Source organism: Lissotriton vulgaris, chromosome 6 (assembly GCF_964263255.1).
Source record: "Lissotriton vulgaris chromosome 6, aLisVul1.2, whole genome shotgun sequence".
Taxonomy (NCBI): domain Eukaryota; kingdom Metazoa; phylum Chordata; class Amphibia; order Caudata; family Salamandridae; genus Lissotriton; species Lissotriton vulgaris.
The window spans coordinates 592,683,718-592,704,620 of NC_141694.1; the positions used below are offsets into that span (position 1 = coordinate 592,683,718).

At 51.5% G+C, this 20,903-nt stretch overlaps 1 protein-coding gene across 1 annotated transcript in view; it reads left to right on the top strand.

Annotated features, from left to right (window-relative positions):
• CFAP206 (cilia and flagella associated protein 206) overlaps positions 1–20,903 on the top strand; it is a 473,657-nt gene that overhangs the window by 113,329 nt on the left and 339,425 nt on the right. Inside the window, exon 5 of the mRNA XM_086926596.1 lies at positions 10,848–11,036. Coding sequence (XP_086782722.1) covers positions 10,848–11,036 — 189 coding nt within the window. The remainder of the gene's footprint in view (positions 1–10,847; positions 11,037–20,903) is intronic.

Here is a 20,903-nt window from a genome sequence, read left to right on the forward strand (position 1 = left end):
GCTGATTTGTTTTCAGGGGAATTGTGGCCATCTATACGAGAAACTGCTTTGAGCGGTGAAATGATGTGTGTGTGTGTGCTTGCATGCGTGCGTGCGTGCGCGCGCAGAGGTTTGAAATGTGATTAAAAAATTGAGAGATGTTTAGAAAATGGACATTTCGTTAAAACTCTCTTCAAATAAATATTACATATTTTCGCTCTTCCCAAGCTCTCTGCCTCTCAACTATTTAAATACATTTCAGCCATGTATGTGTTTGTCATTCGCCTCATCGGAGTCATTTGCAAACGGGATCCCGTGAGGAACTGCTTTGAATGTGACGTCTCGGCCGCTCCATGTTCAGGGGCTCAAACGTGGCCCTGTTAATCTAAGCAAGCAGAAGAAAGTCAGATGCCTCGTGCCACTCCGCTGTATGCTGTAGAAATTGCTCGGTCCCACGGGATTGCACTGGAAGACAGAGGACTTGCAGAGAATACCAACAAGCACCTACGGGCACACGGACAGCGGGAGGCGGGACGGACAGCGGGAGGCGGGACGGACAGCGGGAGGGGGGTCGGACACGGACGGGGGGGCGGGAACAGCACACAGTCAGCGGGAGGGGGGGCGGGAACAGGCATTCACCTGGACTTCTTCCGGCGGCCGTGGTCGGCATAATGACGAAAACAAACACCAAAAAAAAAAACGAAACTCCGCCCGATGACGATGCAAAAAGGGTGGAGAGGGAAAAAAATGCAGGAACGCCCACGGATCTGGTCCGGCCATGACGGACAGATCTCTGTTCCAATGGCTAGCCTCCATATATGGAGCTAGCCAATGGAACAGAGGGCGGGACTAAGCAGTACACTGTAGAAACATAAGATTTCTCCTGGGGGCGGAGCTAGGAGCCCCGTGCCCCAGGCAAAACCTAAAAATGCACCTGGTGAGGGGTGTTCTCTCCTGGCACCTGGTGGCCTCTCCATGCCCTAGACAGTTCTTTTGCCCCTCTTGGGCAAAGATTGTAAGATTTACCCCCAGTCTGCCCATTACAGATGGTCAAAAAAGCCCTACACCCACCGGGAAGTATTTTGTAGAGAAACTGGGTTGCAATGTTTTTCTCTCCTACCTAGCATTAGGCCTTCCCTCTTGCCTCTGTGCTCTTGACCCCCAGCATACCCATAATCTGCACACACAGTGTGCAGAAACCGCATTATAAACCAGGGTTTATATTTGGGAAGCTAAATATGCCGTGACAGGGGTTAACCCCTTTTCTGCCAGCTCAGATGTCAAAACTATGCTCAAATCCTAATTTCCTCTCACTTGCTATTTGGAATTGTTGCTGGGAACCTGGTCAACCCTGGGAATTTCTGGAAACTAGAGATTCAGTGTAGTCCCGGTTGATGTGGCTTGTGTGGAACCGTGAACTCCTTTTTGCCCAGAATGCTCCGCAGCAGTCAAAGTATGGATCAAGAGATGCAAATTTCCCCTGATTTGTGTGTCTGAAATCTCAGACCCTTTTAGCCAATGTCAAATGTCTTACCCTCCTACATTTCCACAAGTCTCCTGAAAAAAATGTTTCCCACATTTGGAGATGGACCTAACACACATTGTGGGAACAGACTGAAACTGTAATCATGGCCTTTGTAATAAGTCCGCCCACAAATGTGTAGTACTCTATTCAAGCAGGATAGTTGTGGGAATACTGATCATGTTGACTTTTTTACAATCCTTGCAGATTCCAGAGTTTTGCCTCACAGAAATGTGAGAAAATTATGTGAATATTTGCCTTTTCTCAGCATTTTGGGTATAAAACCTTAGTGGGATCCATGCAACTCTCACCACTGAGTGTCTAGTTTTCAGAAGTGTCTGGGTTGTTAGGTCTCCCTACGTGCCAGCCAACCCAGGCCCAAATACTGTAGCAATGCATATCACTTGGAATAATTGAATTTCAAAGGAAAAATCTTGATGTTTCCATCTTGCATTTTGGGACCTTTACTATCTCAGGCAATAGGTCCACACACACAAGTGGGTACTGTAATTATCACGAGTAATGTGGGAAAGATGGGTTACTTGTTAATTCCTGCAGATTCGGGAACTTCCCATTACAGAAATGTGAGGAAAATCTGTGATTTTAGGTAAAGCATGATGTTTGCAGGGCATTCTGGGTAGGAAGTAGTGTAATCCACACAGCTGCACCACCACAGACTCACCATGTTTTCTAGTTTTCAGAAACGTCTGAAGTTGGTATTTTCCCCTCTGTGCTGCTGTCCCCAAACCTAAATACTGCAGCACTCCCCACCCCAAGAATGATAACATTTGAAAGAAAAAATCTTGATGTCTCCACCTTGCATTTTGGGGCCTTTCTTTTTTCTTTATTTTATTGTAATAGCAGACAAATACACGTCATGGCACAGTGCTTTCAGCTCAACATCACAAATTGCACCTAGCACGTTCACTAATTGTCTTACACAGCCGTTATGCCAACATCCCAGATTGGGCTGTCGGCGGTAATCTATAAAGCAAAAGTAACATTGCAATAGGGGGTAAAAGCAAATAGCTCCCAGCTGGATAGCGGTGAAGTGGCACTCCTAGATGTGTTCCTTTTAACCTGCTACAATCTAAGCTCTCAAAACAAGTACTTTTCCTCATATCCACCTTGCTTGTGGTCTCAACGCTTACACATACTCCTTAGACAACCCACACATCTGTATCGTCCCACCTATCCGAGTGAGTCAGCCTTCAGCGCAAGGCTTCAGCCAACTCCAGCAGGCTCTTCAGCACTTGCATCACTAATGTCACGCACATTCGCTGTCTCTCCTCCACTGTCACTCTTTGCACCCTACACGTATGAAGAATATATACCCCAAAAGTTTTTTGGTCGGCTCCTGGGCGGAAGCAGTTCACTATAGAATTCCGACTGCGTAGAGCAGTACAACATGTCCCGGGACCATAGCTGCAGCGTCGGGACGGGCCTCCCATCCAGCACAGAGCAACTCTTCTCTTGGCCATAAGCAGCCCCATGTCAACCAACCTGTGTATTGCCTTTGGCAGCGCTTTGGTGTACCCCAGGAGTGCCACTAGTGGATCCGGTGTGAGTTCAGTTTCATCACCCTTCCCAACTCCTCGAATACCCCTACTCAGAAGGAGTAAACTCCCGGGCACAACCATGCCAGGTGCATAAAGTCAGCTGTTGCAGAGTGGCATCTTTCACATTCAGCATCCTCGCGTAGGCCATATCTACATAGCCTTTCAGGGCTATAATATGTCCTATGAACATATTTGAAGTGAACAAGCCTGTGCCTGCCATGGAGAGATGTTTTTCTAGTATTCATACAGCAGTAGTACCACGTATCGTCATCCAGCTGAACATTCAAGTCTCGTTGCCATGCAAGCCTAGCCACAGTGTATTTATGTGCCCTGTGTGACATTGCTATCTTGTAAGTAGCTGTGATCATTTTGCGGGGGGACGTGAATTTAATAACATTTGTTAACTCAAGTACCTCTGGAGGTTCTTCCATATCGTCACCCAACAGTGCACGGAGGGCCCCCCTCACCCTATGAAAGTGGAATTTATTCAAAAGTGTGCCACCTTCTGCAGTCCCTATAATTTGCTCTGGGGTATGAACCATCCCCTCATGAAAGAGGTCCCCTGCCACCACCAATTTCAATGCGCGCAATGCCATAATATCGCCCCTTTCTGTACAAGGATCTAGCCATCTCACCCACTCAATAGACAGACCAGGCGAATATAGTAATGCACCTGCTTGATTCTGCAGGATCCAGTGCCAAGCATGCCTAGTAGTGTTTAAGGAGTCCACGATACCAGTCCTGCGGTCAACTGGTTCCATAATTACCGCCGGCAAAGGCATCGGATTCGCGAACAGTCTTTCCATACGTAGGTAGGGGATGTCAGCCTTACCGTGGATCCAAGCATGGAGTTGAGCTCCTTGCGCCGCCCTATAATACAATTCAAAATCTGGCGTGCCAAGACCCCCCCAAATGGTATGGAAGTGTGTGTATTCCCCACTGTAACCTAGCTTGCTTACCTGCCCAAGACAGTTTTAGCATGGATTGTCTAAGCCTTTTGAAGAAGGTGCCCGGAAGCACCAAGGGAATGTTCATGACAAGGAAAAGGAATCTAGGCAGGACTACCATCTTCATAATGGAAATACGTCCCATTAAGGACAGAGGGAGACGACACCATAGCTCTACATCGTCTTCCAGCCTAGAGATGGCCGTGCCATAGTTTTCTCTGAATACAATGTCAGCATCGGTATGAAGTCTGATGCCTAAATGTCGAACTGATTCCTCAGTCCATTGCAGTTGGTATTCCATAGCAAATGCTGTGGTGGCTGGCGTAAGCGGGAATACAATCGATTTTTCCCAATTAACCTTCAGTCCCGACAACGCCCCAAAGCTAACCACCTCCCTCCCTAATAACTGACGCCAAATTGTCTTCGGGTTCTCTCACATACAGGAGCATGTCATCAGCATAGGTTGATACTATTATTCTAAACGTCGGAGATCCGATACCCTCATTACCATGATACTCTTGCAGGGCAGAAGCTAAAGGTTGCGCTAACAGAGCGTATAGTAGCGGGGATAGGGGACAGCCCTGCCTGGTGCCTCTAGTAATGTGAAAGGGGGCAGTAACTAGGTCCCCTATTCGCACACGGGCCGTGGGCTTGTAATATAGAGTACCGAGCAGTTGCAAAAAAAACGCCCGAGCCCCATTCTCGTCAGCACTTGCCTTAGAAACGACCATTCCACTGAATCAAATGCTTTTTCCATATCCAGAAAAATAGCCACCGCTTTGTTTTCCTGGCGGACATTTTGCATCGTGCCAAACACGTACAAATATTATAAGTTAAGTTTCTGGATGGAATGAATCCTGCCTGAGCGACTAGGATATGAGACATCAGTGCAAGTCTAGTGGCCAATATTTTGCCAAACAATTTAGTGTCCACATTGAGAAGGGGGAGCGGGCGAAACGAACTACATTCATCCAATGCCTTACCCGCTTAGGGATGGCAACCAGCATGGCATCCCTCATTGACGGGGGCATGGTACCCATTTCACACATATCCTCAAACAGGGCCGCAAGGTGTGGGAGTAATTGTTCTGAAAAGGCCTTATAGAAAGCAACTGTTAAACCATCAGTCCCTGGGGCACTACCAGCTTTCATGCCACCCAAAACTTCAATAATCTCTTCCCTCTCAATCGGGTGCCTTAGGAGTTCCCTGTGCTTATCTGGAAGAAAAGGGAGTTGAATATACTCCAAATACTCCACAATCTGCTCTTCCGACACTGTAGACCGGGACCTGTATAGTTCTGCATAATACCGTCTGAAGCGTTCAGCCACAGCCACCTCCTCCGTCAATAGCTCACCGCTCTCCGCCTTAATTTCAGATACCTGAGTCCTACTGCGCCGAGCTTTCATTACACGTGCCAGGACAGACCCCGGCCTCTCTCCCTTCCTGTATGAGCGTGCTGTAGCATACTTGCCCAGGTGCTGCACTTCGCTATCAGCAGCGTCATGATATTCCTCAAGTAGAGACTTAATCTCCCTATCTATAGTATCATCACCCCCAACAAGCCGTTGCTGCTCTAGGTTTTTTAATTTACCTTCCAGATCAGCCAGTGTCTTCCGAATAGCCTTAAGCACGCCCGAATGCTTTGCCATTCCGATACCCCAATGTACACTTTAAACGTTTCCCAGACCATCTGGAAACTATCTACTGTCAAAGAAGGTTTCAATGGCAACAGCCATCTCCTCCTTAAATAACAGGCCCAGTAAGGAGTATGGAGGGAATCTCCACGTGAATGGCGGCAGGCTCTTCCTAGGTGGGTCTAAGACCAGCAGTAGTGGTGAGTGGTCCGATAGCGTGCGTGGCAATACCGTACATTGCCTTACCAGGTTAATCAGTGAAGTAGATGCCATCCATGCCACCATGGTTATGGTACGCCGAATAATGTGTGTAACCCCCTCTCTCTCCACTCCTCGTTCGCCACACGTCACACACGTACAAACACACCAGTACTTCCTCCAGCTTTCTTGCAGCTGCCATTGGGCTCCTAGGAGGTACAAAGTTGGCAGGGTATGCTCAGACGTGAGTACCTTGCTCACTTTGCCACTGGATTCAAGCTAGCCTGGCTGATGACGGCTGAAATGCCAGAAACCGGTCCCAGGATGCTTGTTTCCCGTCCAGGGAAGACATGGCTTTGGTAGTTCGGGCTGGACTGTTCCCATGAGGCACAGGGTCAGACTGATTTGCATATGGCCATGTCTGAACTGGGGTGGCGGAGTGAGCTAAAGAATGGTGATGGATTAAACCCAGATCAGTTGACTGGGGGTGAGTGTTTGATTTGCTCAAACGCTCCGTCTATCATCCCCTTTTGTATCACTTTGTTCGCCCTAAGTTGGTAGGGTATGCTCAGACGTGGGTCCCTTGCTCACTTTGCCACTGGATTCAAGCTAGCCTGGCTGATGACGGCTGAATTGCCAGAAACCGGTCCCAGGATGCTTGTTTCCGGTCCAGGGAAGACTTGATTTTTGTAGTTCGGGCTGGACTGTTCTCATGAGGCACAGGGTTAGAATGATTTTCATATGGCCATGTCTGAACTGGGGTGGCGGAGTGAGCTAAAGAATGGTGATGGATTAAACCCACATCAGTTGACTGGGGCTGAGTGTTCGATTTGCTCAAACGCTCCGTCCATCATCCCCTTTTGTGGGCTCCTAGGAGGGCCGTCCGATCCATCCAGTTCTGGGTCCCTGACCAAATTAAACCCCCCCCCCCCCCCCCCCCCCCACAGGATCTGAGTGTCCCCATACTGGCTGATAATCCTAGCAATATCCCCAAAGAATTCGGGGCAGTCATAGTTGGGTCTGTATACATTAACAAGGAGAAGGTCCAAGCAGCCCCGACCCCGGCATTTAGATATGACATATCGGCCATCCGCATCTTCTCGAAGCATCGTAATTGTGAGGTATGATCTGGGATTAATCCAACTCTATACCCCCCTGGCGTGTGTAGTGAATCCTGCTGAGTTAATATTACCCTCCAGCCCTCTGAACCTCAGCATATGGCTCATTTGAGAGAGATGCGTCTCTTGTAGGAGAGCTAGAGCCACATTTTGTCTATTGGGGTAATTCAGGACCTTCCTTAGCTTAGGTTGAACGTTGAGTCCCCTAACATTCCAGGACAGTACATGCATTCCACCCACCCACTCCCGGATCCCTGGGGCATCACGTGCCATGAACTATGCTTGCAGTACATATTGTGTAACTTGAATGTGTGTGAGCTAGCATGCCATGCACCGTCTGCTTAATAAACAACCAACCTATAGAAAAACCCCACATCTTCCCCCTTCCCCCCACCCACAGCAGACCTCCCCCAACATGGCTGCTTAAATCCCAGTCCCAGTCCCCATACTCTCCATACCCCCCAAACCTTAACCCCCACAGAGGAGCGAGAAACAACAGTGCCAGGCACACGTGAGCGGAGGTAGCCCCTTGTGGCTAACTGAAACAAAGACCAACAACAATTAGGACCGGCCCGGGCTCCAACGTGTCATCGTAACCATAGTTGCAGCATAAGCAATAAAACGTCATACCCCCCACAAACAAATAAACAGACTTCCGTAGTACTTTGCAATTATCAATCACAGCTCACCCTCAGAGAGGGGTGTCAGTGTCTCAGGCCACAGACTCGATTTGTGAATTCAGTTGTCATGAGGCAATCCCTGCCAACACTCAGAGACAAATTCCCTAGTTCACAGCCTTCCCGTCCGAACCAGGAGTAAATCAGCAGTGCACACACTATACCTAGGTCTAACTTTGATTTTCCCCATGAAACAACAGACCTGAAAACGATAACCACCCTGCCCCACTGTCCCCAGATCCTTTCACCGCCCGATATCGTCCAGTTCAGGTTTTCAGTCCTGTTTATCCAGCGCGGACCCCTCCGACTCCTCCAGCTGTAGTTGCTCCGGGCTGCCCTTCCATTCTTTCGTCCAGTTCTTAATGGCTTGCTGCAAAATCTTAGGGTCCGTGAAAATATGTGATCTCCCTTGCCTATTTACCCGCAGCTTGGCATAGTCCACACCCATATCCCAGAGCTGCCTCTTGAGTGGAACGAAGTGTCTGCGAGCCTCCTGCACTCGAGACAGTTCAGATCCCTCATACCGCAAGATTTTCTTCTCCCTAGCAACACGTAGGCCGCATCTCGATTCCCGTAGTTAAGTAGCTTCGCAATTATCGGACGCAGCGCAGCACCTGGCGGAGGTCTAGGCCCCAGAGGTCTCCACCACAAACATTGCAGAGAAGACATCGTCTTCCAACAATGTCAGCAACAATTTCTCGACAAACTGTTCCATATTTCCTGTGGCCGTCGTTTCCGGAAGGCCAATGAGTCTCAGGTTGCAGCGCCGGGAGCGTGCTTCAATGTCTTCAGTCTGGTCTTGTAGGACACGCAGAACCTTTCCCAGCTGCTTATGGTCGGCGTCAAGGGTGGTGTGGGCCTCTTCGACTTCCGTTAAGCGCCTTTCGGACATATCCAGCCGTTCAGCGTGTTTGTCAAGGCGTTCTGCCATTCTATACGTCCTATATGTTAGGGCGTCCATTTTTGTGCCCAAGGATGTGATGCCACTCTGCAGAGACTTCTCCATTGACCTCAGGATGCTACGTATGTCCGATTCGGCATCTTCTTGTGCTGGTGGCGGCATTTTAGTGCCCCCATCAGGGGCAGGGTCGTGTGATTTAGCACCCTTCTGGTCAAAGGCCAGCTTTGTCTGGGTCTAATCTCCTTTGCCCATAGTTCCAGGGAGTGCCAACCCCCTTTAGATGCTTAGTCACACACGCTCCCCGGCCTGGTAAGAGGTTAGGTTCCAATTCGGGATCGCCCAGTCAAATCCACTGCTATGGCCAATCCTGTCTCGCAGCCCCCCTGTCCAGGGCGCCTGCTGCTCAGCCCCAGCAGAGACCTGCCTATGCCACCAGTGCGCGATGGCCCACAGGACACACCGCCTGCAGACACCCAGTAGGGAGGGCACCAAAGCTATAAATGTAATGTCTCTTCACAAACGCAGTAGGCCTGTTACAGGTCTCACCCAGTCAGTCCTTAATCTGCGCAGGTCGTAGTGCATGCGTGCAGGCCGCAGCTCACCACCTTCCACACAGCCAGGCCCCAGGGGGGTTTAGGAGCGTGCCTGTTTTGTGTCTCAACCCAAAACTGTTGACAGGCTCAGGCCGATCACCAAGCCGCCGCCACAGCTCCGGATCAATTTGGGGTAAGTAGAGTGGGCCCCAGCCCCCGACGTGCGCTCAAGCTGCCCAACCGGGGAGACCGCAATCCACCGCCACACCAGCACTTTCCCCGCGCCGTTATACAGGGCCCAGGTGATGTCATCAAGGATCCAGCGCCGTGTCTCGCAGCTGGGTCCCGCGGCCCCTCACTCTCCCAACAGCAACTCTGGTAAGCTCTCTGGGTCACCAGCAGGTCCTCCGAAGAGTCAGCAGATCTCCGGCACACACCCGCCGGCCGCCAGGCAAGCGGCGCCCCACAGCTCACCGCGCCGCAGCGCTCCGCCGACCGCGGTTCAAAGGGCAGAGTCCGGCCGCACGTCAAGTCGCGCAACCCAGCTGCCACCACCACTGTGGGTCGAGGATCTGCGGTCTAGTTGCCGCAAACTCTTCCTCAGCCAGGATGCTCTCTGCAGGTCACAAATCTCGGGGCCAGACCGTTCAATCAGCTCCGGGGTTTCAGAAACCGCTACTGCTGCAGGATAGTTAATGTATAGTTCGATGACTCAGGCGAGCTCCGGGCTCAGGCTGCCATCACATTCCCGAGCTAGCTCCGCCCCCTCATTCTGGGGCCTTTCTTGTGATAGGTGGTAGTCCACCCACATAAGCGGGGTTCCATTTTTATGGGGAGAAGTGTGTAAGTTCAAAATAGTAGACATTATATTATATCTATTGAATTCTCTCATTTTTTTGTTCCAAAGTCAGTGTACAAGAAAAAAGCAAAAAAACAAATGTCCAAAATGCCCTCTGAATCACGTAATATTACGGGTACTCCAAAAATACAGAGTTGTACGAGTATCCACAGATCCTAAATTCATATTCTCTGGCACATTTAAAAAATGCAGTTTTCCGTTATACTCTTTTTTTTCCATTAATTATATTTTACCTTATGAACTGATGCATGGTTAGCAGATCATAATAAATTGTTTTAAGCTGCAGCTAGGTTAATGACTTTAGGTATCGCATGTTTTTGGCCAACCTTCAAACACAATATATCCCTGCAACCTGAAGAGTCTGGCAGACATAACAGTGTGTAATTTTTGTAGTTCGCGACAGCAGATGAAAATATTGTCACCTATCTCTGTTTGTTCCTGCTTACTGTTGTTTAATTTCAATGAAATCTTTTGTAAAATCATTAGCGACCTACACAATGACCACTTGCTAACTTTAGTATTTTGTCTATAATTACGAAATGTGTAGCTTCCAACGTTCAACTCATGACAATCACATAAAAAATTAAAACATTGACCACTACTTAGAAATTTCAAAAAGTGTGGTGAACAAAAATATATATGTTTTTACGATTCTGTTTTCTCGCTGCTAAGAGGGTTTTGCTAGCACACCATACATTTTGTTACCAATTGTAGTAGCACTTTTATCCCTAATTTAAAAAAAAGTTGAGACATTTTGGATATTTTTTTGGTTCCCTCTAAAGAAATATTTGCGAATAGGTAGTTGTGCAAAGAAATCAAGGTTTGACATATTGGCCAGTAAAAGAGCCGGATTTATAATTGCAATTGTACATATGAAGCTTCATTTAAGTGACGTCATTGCATTTTTCTGGGACGCTCAGGTGAATTTCTTGATGAGCACCACCGAGTTCTGGAGTCCAGATTGGCCCCTGTGAGTAGAGAAATCACGGATTGCCGTGCCCGTTCAGCGGAAGAGCTCGAGAGCCTCTACCGGAAGATTGTCAGCTATGTCCTGCTGCGGTCTGGCCTCGGATCCCCAACAGACATCAAGGTTGTCAGAGAGGCGACAGGTGAGCAGCATACATGCCAACAATTTAAAAGAGGGAAAAGGAAGAGTTAAAAAAAAATTTGGGGGATTGTATTTCCCCACAGGGTGTTCTGTTTAACGAGAGAACATTTCAGGCGGGATACTGAAAGCAGGTGCGAGTTGTGAGAGGGAACAGGCCCACAATTCAGGAAAAACGTGCTGGAAGTGCTTTCGAGCTCAGCATATTAGTCGCTATTTTGAGCCTTAAAAGTCACACGTACCTAGTACAGGGCTGGGCAGCAGGGGCGGCCTTGGGCATGTACAAACTGTGCACCTGCACAGGGCGAGCAAACCCCAGGGGCCGCCACGCCAATATATATCCTTAATATAATAATCCTCTGAGGATGGATACACATTTGCGTGGCAGCCCCTGGCAGGGATTTGGCGGCCTCCAGCTCTGTTCCACTTCCAAACACCCTGACCCCACCCTCTTCACTGGCATCGGCGCCTGCGTTCCTCCTGGTTCCTGATTGGCTTCTTTTTTTCCCTACCCACTGCTGGCTCGCTGGTACAGGTGTAAATAACATAGCAACCAAAATTAAGAGAATTCGAGTACACAAATCTGGTTATTCGAAACAAAAGAGAAAGGCGGCTCAGCAGGCTTTCAAAGCGTCACAGGAAGGAGCAATCTGGCTCCTCCTCCTAAATTTTATCATTCTGAGAAGAATTCGGAAGGGTAGGAGCAGCCGCAGGTACTGGTCATCTACTGCCTTTTCCGGACGTTTTATTACAACACCTTCCTGAGCTCCGGGGGGCCCTACCTAGGCTCCCTGCCCGGCGCCGCCATGAGCCTAGAGCCACCCCTGTGGGCAGGTGACCTGGAAAGAGTAATTCCGTAAGCAGTATTCATTCCCATGTTCCCCGTACTGAGCAACTCGAAATGTATTGAAAAGTCGATCCAGTGTTGTTGTTCCTGGTGTATTCTGATGTTTTGAATGGCACAGGCCGTACTCTAATTTACTATAATATATTTGTACTTGATGCATTGCGACAATGTAGCTCTTTTTAACTTGTTTTTAGTTTTAAATGATTTTTATTGGGTCAAAATAAAGCATAGTAAAGCTTCGCAGTACAAAGTACATGTAACAGGTAAATCAGTAGCGGATGGTATGCACGTGTCCACATAGCGCTAAGGAAGAATTGGCAAAGGAAGCAAGTATTCAATAAGAGCGAAGTGATGCAGATGAGGCACGTGACATGCAGTGTTGGCCAACAGTTTAGAACTAACCAACCCCATAAACCCCCCCGACCCACCAACCAACCTCCCACCCCCCTCCCCAACCAGTGTGCCATATGTCAGAGGTCCAATGTCTAAGGATCAAAAAGAGACATGCCCTGTAAACCATTGAAGTAGTTAGGTGCCAGTCGCCGGGTCCGTTAGGCGTAGCAGCCGTAAGTATTTTGGACATGTAACTTCGTTAAATTCTTTGGACAGCAGCGAGATGAATGGTTGCCAGACCTTTTGAAACGTGGCTGTAGAGTGGCAGAGAGTGGCCTGAATACGTTCCATGCCCAAGGTGAACCAGAGTTTGTGTAGCCATCCTGTGTGAGTGGGTTTGGACGCAGACCCCCAAAGTGAGAGGATGTGCTGCGTGGCGGCTTGTATGGCTATGCCCATCTGGCGGCCTCGGACAGATTTCAGGGGGAAGGTAAGTGCGTTGGGTAGCCCCAGGATGGCATATGCGGGAAATCGAGGGATTTCGGTGTCAAAGGTCGCATCAATGTCATCTAAAACTGAGTCCCAGTAGCCCCGAACCTCCCTGCAGTCCCAGAGGATGTGTGTCAGAGTGCCCTTCTCCCCGCACCCCCTCCAGCACAGGTCACTCCTAGATGGGTTTCCTTTATGGAGCCTGACTGGCGTAAGGTGCCAATAGGTCGCCAGTTTCACAGCCGATTCTTTGCCAGCCGTGTTGCGTGTTGTGTGTGATACTCTGTAGTACACTTGACCCCATTCTTTAGGCGATAGTGGTCTGCCTAGTTCGGTTTCCCATCTTTTCTGTCCAGCGGTCTTGTGTAACTCCATTGGAGGCATAAGCATTTTATATATATCAGAAATCAGATGGAGATCAGTGTCTCTGGTCAGGAGCCATTTCTCGAAAGGAGTCATGGGGCGCCCCACCAAGGTGACAGTCGCAGAGTCAGTAAGCCAGTGTCGCAATTGAAAGTATTGAAAAAGGTGGGGGTCAATGATGTCATAATTTTGTTTGATATGGGAGAAGGTGAGGAAGCCTTGTAGATCAAAAAGATCCCCAGCGCACCTGCATGTTGTACCTCGCCATTGTGTGAAAGCCCGGGGGTCGTCACCCGGAGGGAAGTCCGGATTGTCTAGGAGTGGGGTAAATGGAGAAGGAAAGGTGGTGAGGCCGCATCTAACTGCCACAGCATCCCATACCTTGGTGACTGTGTGAGTAATGGGAGAGTTGGTGAGGTATGTTGGTCTGTGCTTTTTGGGTAAAAAGGGGATCGCCCACAGGGATCGCTGGGCCATGGCTCTGTCTTGGAATAATTAAACAACAGGGGGTGGTGATGGACAGAGTTTCTGAATTAAGCAGAATACTCTCACCCAGTCAAGAGATCAGGCACCGTTTTTTAGCTCACTGCACCATCCCAGCTCAGAACCTGGCTATATGCAAATTAGTCTGTCCCTGGCCCAGTGCATCATGGGAACTGGGCAAACTAAACTACCAAGCCAATTCTTTCACTGGGAAGGAAACAAGCTACCGGGGACCGGTTTCTGGCATTTCAGCCATCTTCGGCCCGGCTTGCTTGAATCCTGATGGTGCAATGAGCAAGGGACTCACGTCTGAGTATACCCTTCCACGCTTATGGTGGACAAAATAATTAAACAACAGGGGGTGGTGATGGACAGAGTTTCTGAATTAAGCAGAATACTCTCACCCAGTCAAGAGATCAGGGCTTAATCCAACACTGTTTTTTAGCTCACTGCACCATCCCAGCTCAGAACCTGGCTATATGCAAATTAGTCTGTCCCTGGCCCAGTGCATCATGGGAACAGGGCAAACCAAACTACCAAGCCAATTCTTTCACTGGGAAGGAAACAAGCTACCGGGAACCGGTTTCTGGCATTTCAGCCGTCTTCGGCCCGGCTTGCTTGAATCCTGATGGTGCAATGAGCAAGGGACTCACGTCTGAGTATACCCTTCCACGCTTATGGTGGACAAAATAATTAAACAACAGGGGGTGGTGATGGACAGAGTTTCTGAATTAAGCAGAATACTCTCACCCAGTAAAGCGATCAGGGCTTAATCCAACACCGTTTTTTAGCTCACTGCACCATCCCAGCTCAGAACCTGGCTATATGCAAATTAGTCTGTCCCTGGCCCAGTGCATCATGGGAACAGGGCAAACCAAACTACCAAGCCAATTCTTTCACTGGGAAGGAAACAAGCATACCTTGGTGACTGTGTGAGTAATGGGAGAGTTGGTGAGGTATGTTGGTCTGTGCTTTTTGGGTAAAAAGGGGATCGCCCACAGGGATCGCTGGGCCATGGCTCTGTCTTGGAATAGCCACCTCTTCTCTGACTCGGGCCTATACCATTCCACTAGGTATCGGAGCTGTGTGGCGCGGAAGTACTGTAGTAAATTGGGGACCCCCAGGCCACCCTCGTCTGTGCCTCGGTGAACCAACTGTTTGTTAAGTCTCGCCTTTTTACCTTCCCAAATAAAGTGGTGCAATGCTGCTTGAAGATCGGAGATGGTGCCCTGTCAGGGGAATACTGGGAGAGTCTGAAAGACGTATAGGATTTTTGGTAGGGCCGACATTTTTACCGCCGCCACTCTGCCCAGGAGGGACAGAGGCTGCTTAGACCAACGCATGAGGTCTGCTTTGATCTGGGCGGTTAGAGACTTGTAGTTAAGAGCCGCTGTCAATGCGGTCGAATGGGTAAGGGTGACCCCTAAGTAAGGGAGTTCCGAAGTGACCTGGAGGTCACAGCCATAGTCAGAGGCTGGGGCGTTCAGGTGGGCGTTACCTCCCAGTGGCAAAATGAGGGACTTACCCCTATTGATCTTGAAGCCTGCGACCGTACCAAATGTTTCCAACTCTCCCAGGAAGGCGGGTATCGAATGGGTGGGTCGAGTAAGGGCAACTATGATGTCATCGGCGTATAGACTAATGGTATGTGGCTCGCCCCCGAAGGTGATTCCAGTAATGTCAGGATTGTCTCGGACCTTCTGCGCCAAGGGTTCGATGTAGAGGGCAAATAAAAGAGGAGAGAGTGGGCAACCCTGTCTCGTCCCGCGTTGGATATCGAAGGGGTCTCAGCGTGTCCCGCCCAATCGGACCCGGGCCTGTGGTCGGTGGTAACAACTGGCTATCCAGGACCGGAAGCGGTCGCCGAGTCCGAAGCGGAGCAGTACCTGCTGTAAGTACGCCCAGTCAACGCGGTCGAAAGCCTTCTCCGCGTCGATGGCCGCGAGTGCCGCATCGGAGTCCTGGAAGTGTGTTTTATCTATTAGATGTTGCATTTTTTTTAGTATTGTCGCTACATTGGCAGTTGGGCACAAAGCCCGATTGGTCAGGCTCCAGGATTCCGGGTAGGAGCAGGCCCAAACGAACCGCCAGCACTCCAGTAAAAAGCTTGAGATCTAAATTCAGTAAGGAGATCGGACGGAATGCCGAGCAGTGACTCGGTTTTTTGCCTGGTTTGGGCAGGACAATCACCTCAGCTGCTAACATATCAGGGGGGATAGAGCCTGGACCTTCAAAGGAATTGAAGAGCCTGGTAAGGACCGGGGCCACGAGGTGACTGAACACTTTGTAAAAACCCGCTGAGAAGCCATCTGGACCCGGGGACTTCAATGGGCGAAGTCTGGATATAGCTGCTGTGACTTCCTCCAAGCGAATGGGGGCCTCCAGCGTATCCGCGCTGGATTGGGACAACTCCGTAATGGCCGCCGAGGACAAATACGTGTTCACCTCCCTAAGGGGCGGTGTATCAGCTTTATACAATGAGGCATAATAGGTCCGGAACTCGTTAGCCATCTGGGAGTCCTCAGTGAGAGTGTTCCCAGAGCCGTCTGTGAGGCCTGTGATTTTTGTGCGGTGGGTCTTGGCTTTGAGGGCGCTAGCTAATAAGCGTCCCGTTTTGTTGCCCCCAACGTAGTATGTATGTCGGAGGCGGAGTGCGGCACATTCCGCCCTATCTGTGTCAAGGGAGGCCAGTTGGGCCCTGGCCGCTTTCAGCTGTCGCCAGAACCGTGGGGCGCAGTGCGACTGTGGACTCTTTCTAGTTCCTCGACCTGGGTTGTGAGTTCGGACCTTTTTTCCCTGCGGTCTCTAGCTTCCCCGGCAGCTATAGCGATGAGCTCCCCATGGACCACTGATTTCAGGGCTCCCCATAAAGACGGCAAGGACACTTCCGGCGTGTCGTTATTCGTCAGGTAATCAATGATACAGGCGTTCAGGCGCTCACGGATCGCCGGCCGTTGCAGCATGGTTTCCCGGAGCCGCCATGTACCACGGGGGCGGGAGGTGACAGGGGCAGCGATAGTTAGCTCTATGGCGTCATGGTCCGAGAGCGCCCCGGGGATAATGTCAGCACTGGTTACCTTAGGCAGCAGCTCAGACGAGCCTATGAAGTGGTCTAGCCTGGCATATGTGTGGTGGACATGGGAATAGAAGGTGAACTGTGTTGCGGTCGGGTGTACATTGCGCCATATGTCCACCAGGTCCCGTTCCCGCAGCCAGTCCGCCCCACCGGCGGTAATAGCGCCTGCGTCCCCATAGCGGTGTCCTGATCTATCTTTGGTGGTGTCCATGACTAGGTTAAGGTCCCCCCCGATAAGCATGAGTGAGTTAGATGACTGAAGGGATTCAGAAAGAGTGTTCTTCAAAAAGGCTTCCTGGCCTGTGTTGGGAGCGTAAACTGACCCGATCGTGAGGTGTAGGTCTCCAAGTTGAAAGGAGTGTGCGAGGAGGCGGCCCTTAACTTCCCCTGATTTGGTCCCCACTTTCCCTCTAAAGGGCTTAGAAATCAGGATGGCTACCCCAGCTTTCTTGGTGGGAAGGGAAGAGAAAAATTGTTGGGGAAAGGCACGCGAGCGCAGTCTATGCCAATCCTTGGGCAGCAGGTGGGTCTCCTGGAGGAGGCACAGGTCCGCCCCAGAGTTTTCCAGGTAAGAGAGTATCGCTTGCCTCTTAATAGGGTTATTTAGGCCTTTGGCGTTGAGTGTCAGTATCTTCAGCGTGGGACTAACCATTATTGTAGAGGGCGGGTTTAGGAGCGTTATGACGTGCGTGTGTTCTCGGCCTAAATGCACAATGTCGTGGAAACAACTGTAGTCTGAGGGTGAGTAGTAGGGCAAAGAAATAGAGTCTCAGCAGTCCTTCAATAGTAAACCCTCCCTGGCACACTGCTTCCCCCCCCCCAACTCCCCCCCAAACAGTCCCCCCTCCTCCCCCTTTGTATCCACAACCATTCTCCATGAGATAAGGATACTGTCAACAATCCCCCCCAACTCCCGCTCCCACCCAATGCCCCAACTCCCACGAGTGTGTGGGTACAGTCCCAGTCCTGTCAGTTCACACAGGGCTGTGGTGAAGTCTTCTATTCGGGTCATGGCTCGTGGCGGACACTTCGGCTCCCTGCCCGAAAGCCAACCCCCATTCAGGGGGGAAGTAAGCTAAGTGTGATCTCCCCAGTATTGTCGCTGTCAGCCTGAGGAGGAGGTCTCTTTGGGCACCTCCGCTACTGCCGTGGCGCGTTCTTGAGTGATAGTAGAGGCGTCCGGCTTCAGGTGTCATGAGGGTGAACGTCTGTGACGCACAGTCTGTCATCCGTTGTCTCGGGGTCCACTGGAAGGGCTTAGGGTTGGGTCATCTACCTCATGCTCAAGGCCCAGGAGGGCACATGTGTCCCTGAGCGAGCGCAGTTGGTGTAGTTTCCCGTCCCATTTGAAGATGAGACGGAACGGGTGACCCCAAGAATACGGAGTCTCATGCTGCCGTAGGAAATCCGTCACTTTACGGAATTCCTTGCGTTTCTGCAGGGTGATGGCAGACAGGTCCTGGTAGAGGGCTATGGGGTAACCCTGGAATTGAAGAGGTTGGGCTCGTCGTGCCTCCCTGAAGATTCGCTCCTTTAAGGGGAAGTCAGGCAGAAAGGCTAGTATGTCCGGCGGGAGTGCCGAGGACCGTCTGGGCAGTCCCACCCTGTGGGCCCTGTCAGTGCGTATCTAGAAGTCCGCCGCCTCGCCCAGAACTGACCGGAAGAGAGTTTGTAGGTAGCCCGTGATGTCAGATCCTTCTGATTTTTGAGGGACCCCCCGGACCCGTATGTTGTTCCGGCGGGACCGGTTCTCGAGATCCTCTGTATGGGTCTGGAGGTCCATTTGTTGGTCAGTGAGGCGCACTATTTCCTGCTGGAGTTGTGTTATTTCCATGCTCCTGGATTGATCCGCTGCTTCGACCACTTCCACCCTTTCTCCAAGGCCCTCTACGTCCCACTGAAGTTCTCGGACCTCGCCCGCCACTTCTTGCTTTAGGGATCGGAAGTCGTCCCTCAGGGAATTAAAAAGCGTCTCTAAGAAGGTTCTAGTGATGGGCGATTGGTCTTCTGCTGATGTTGGCGTCGATTTCGTAGTCGGGGGGGGGAGGTGGATCTTTGCTGGGCTTCGACTGTGTTTTGGCCAGGAGCTCCGGGAGAGTCTGTGATCCCTTCTTCGACCGCTGCCCCGCCATCTTGTCTCTAGGGCCATGCCAGTCCCGTGTGTCAGGGTGCGGATAGTTGAGAGTGGCAGCGAGAATAGCGGACCCTGGGGGTTTGGCCCTGTAGTGGTACCGGGTGGCACGGTGATGTCTTCCCTGCCGTGATTGGCGAGATGGACACTCAAAGGTCTAGTCCGGGGAGCCACCCGGCAGCCGGACAAAGTGGAGGGGGAGCGATGGATGTGTGCACCGGTGGATCCAGAAGCCCAACCTCGTGATGACACCCAGTGGCGATATCCAGTGTAGACCCAACCCAATCGAGGTAAGTACACCGTGGCAAGGGGGGAGCAGGTGTCAGGTCTCAGAAACCCAAACACCGGGGGCTCGGTTGTGCCCCCCGAGACTCGTGGTGAAGCCCCCCGTAGTTCTCCTCACCTGGATGCAGCCGACTCACGTGGCGATGGAGGTGCAGGGCTCCGGCTTAGCTTCGGTCTCACGGTGGCGCCGGACCTGTAGGGCTTGACTCTCCCAGCCCTCCACGGCAAGCCAGCACCCCCGCTCAGGACTAGTCAGGGTTGCGCTGTCACTGTGTGTTGTGCCAGCATGGGCGCCGCAGTTCTAGTCTAGGAACGCTGGTGAGGCCGCACCCTTGTCAGGCGCCCCCTGGCCCTGTGTGGTTCGCCCGCCAGTCAGAAAGGGTAGGCCCAAAGCCGGGGGGTAAAGTTTAGCGTTGCCCGGTCAGCACTCACCGCGTCGTCGGCCCGGGTGCAGGGGTGCCGCAGGTGGAGGTTGGGGCTTTGCGGGCTCACCGGAGTCGTGTCTGTGGTTGCCCTGGCCCTGAGATGTCCGGGGTTGTAGAGGAAGAGCGCGCCGGCTCTCACAGGGCCCGGGCTGCCGCCATAATGTGGTCGCAGTGCCAAGTCCACAGCGATATCAGGCTCCCGCCTGGGTGAGGGGTCGGCAGTCGGGGCTCCGGAGGGTTCGGCAGGGCGCCGGCCAGAAGGTGCACTGTCGTGGGCGGCTGTGTCTCCGCTGAGCGTTTTGGGGCCCCTGGTGGTCTGCCCTCCAGGAGCGCGGCAGGCCCAAAGCCGGGGGGTCGATTTCAGTGGCGCCCGGCCGGCCCACACAGCACCGCCGATCAGGCCGCTGGAGCAGAAGTATCCCGTAGACGGGAGCAGGGGACTCACGGGCGGGCCGGAGTCTTGCTAGCTGGTGCCCCGGTAGGTCGCGGGGGCTCTCACCAGGCCGCAGAGGAAAGAGCGCGCCGGCCCTCACGGGGTCAGGGCGGTCGCCATATTGCGATCGCGATGTGCAGTCTTTGGCTGTGCTAGGCTCCCGCTCGGCACAGGCGTCGGTAGCCGGGGTTCCGGAGGGCTCAGCAGAGTGTTGGCAAGAGAGTCCGCCGGTAGATGGGTGGCAGGGAGATCAGGCTACGTGTCAAGGTGCAGTCAGGGGGGATCGGGCAGGGAGCCTCCGGGACCTGCGACCGATCACACCGCCATCTTGGCCACCCATCTTTAACTTGTTTTTAATCAGGTAAAACATAATTGAACATAATTTAACTTAATTGTACTGAAACTGAGAACCACCTGTCCATTTATTAGTGGGTCGGTCTCATTTAAGTACCTTTAATGTAGGATTAGTGACTACGATGCGCCACTACCTATTTAAATGACCAGAGATTTTAACTAACCAAAGACAGGGACGGTCTGTAGAGTGCGTTAGTATATGCCTAGGGCACATTCAAGTCTTGGCAAGTTTCTTCTGCTTTCTATGAATGGTGGAAGAGCTGTGTATTTTCTACTTTCTGTGTAGAACACCCGAGACATCCGAAACTCAATGCTATCATAATATGGGGCCTATTCCGATGTCAGACGGACCTGGGACATCGGTCAGGAGCCGTAACTGACCAGCTTGCTGTCGTCGGTTGCGGCCCTGCTAGTACGCACTCGTATACTTCATAATGCAAGCATGCATTCCGAGCGGAAAGCATGCTTGCAATGTGAAAAGCAGGGGTGCCGTTCATCCCTGCACCCTGTGGCCGGCACCCCAAGGTGCCTGCCACCGGGTGCAGGGATCCACAGAGGGGCACCATAGGTACCCCTAGGCTGCCATTCGGCAGCCATGCAGCCATGGAGGCCCTACCGGGGGCCCCCAAATACAGTTTCCGACTGCCTTTTC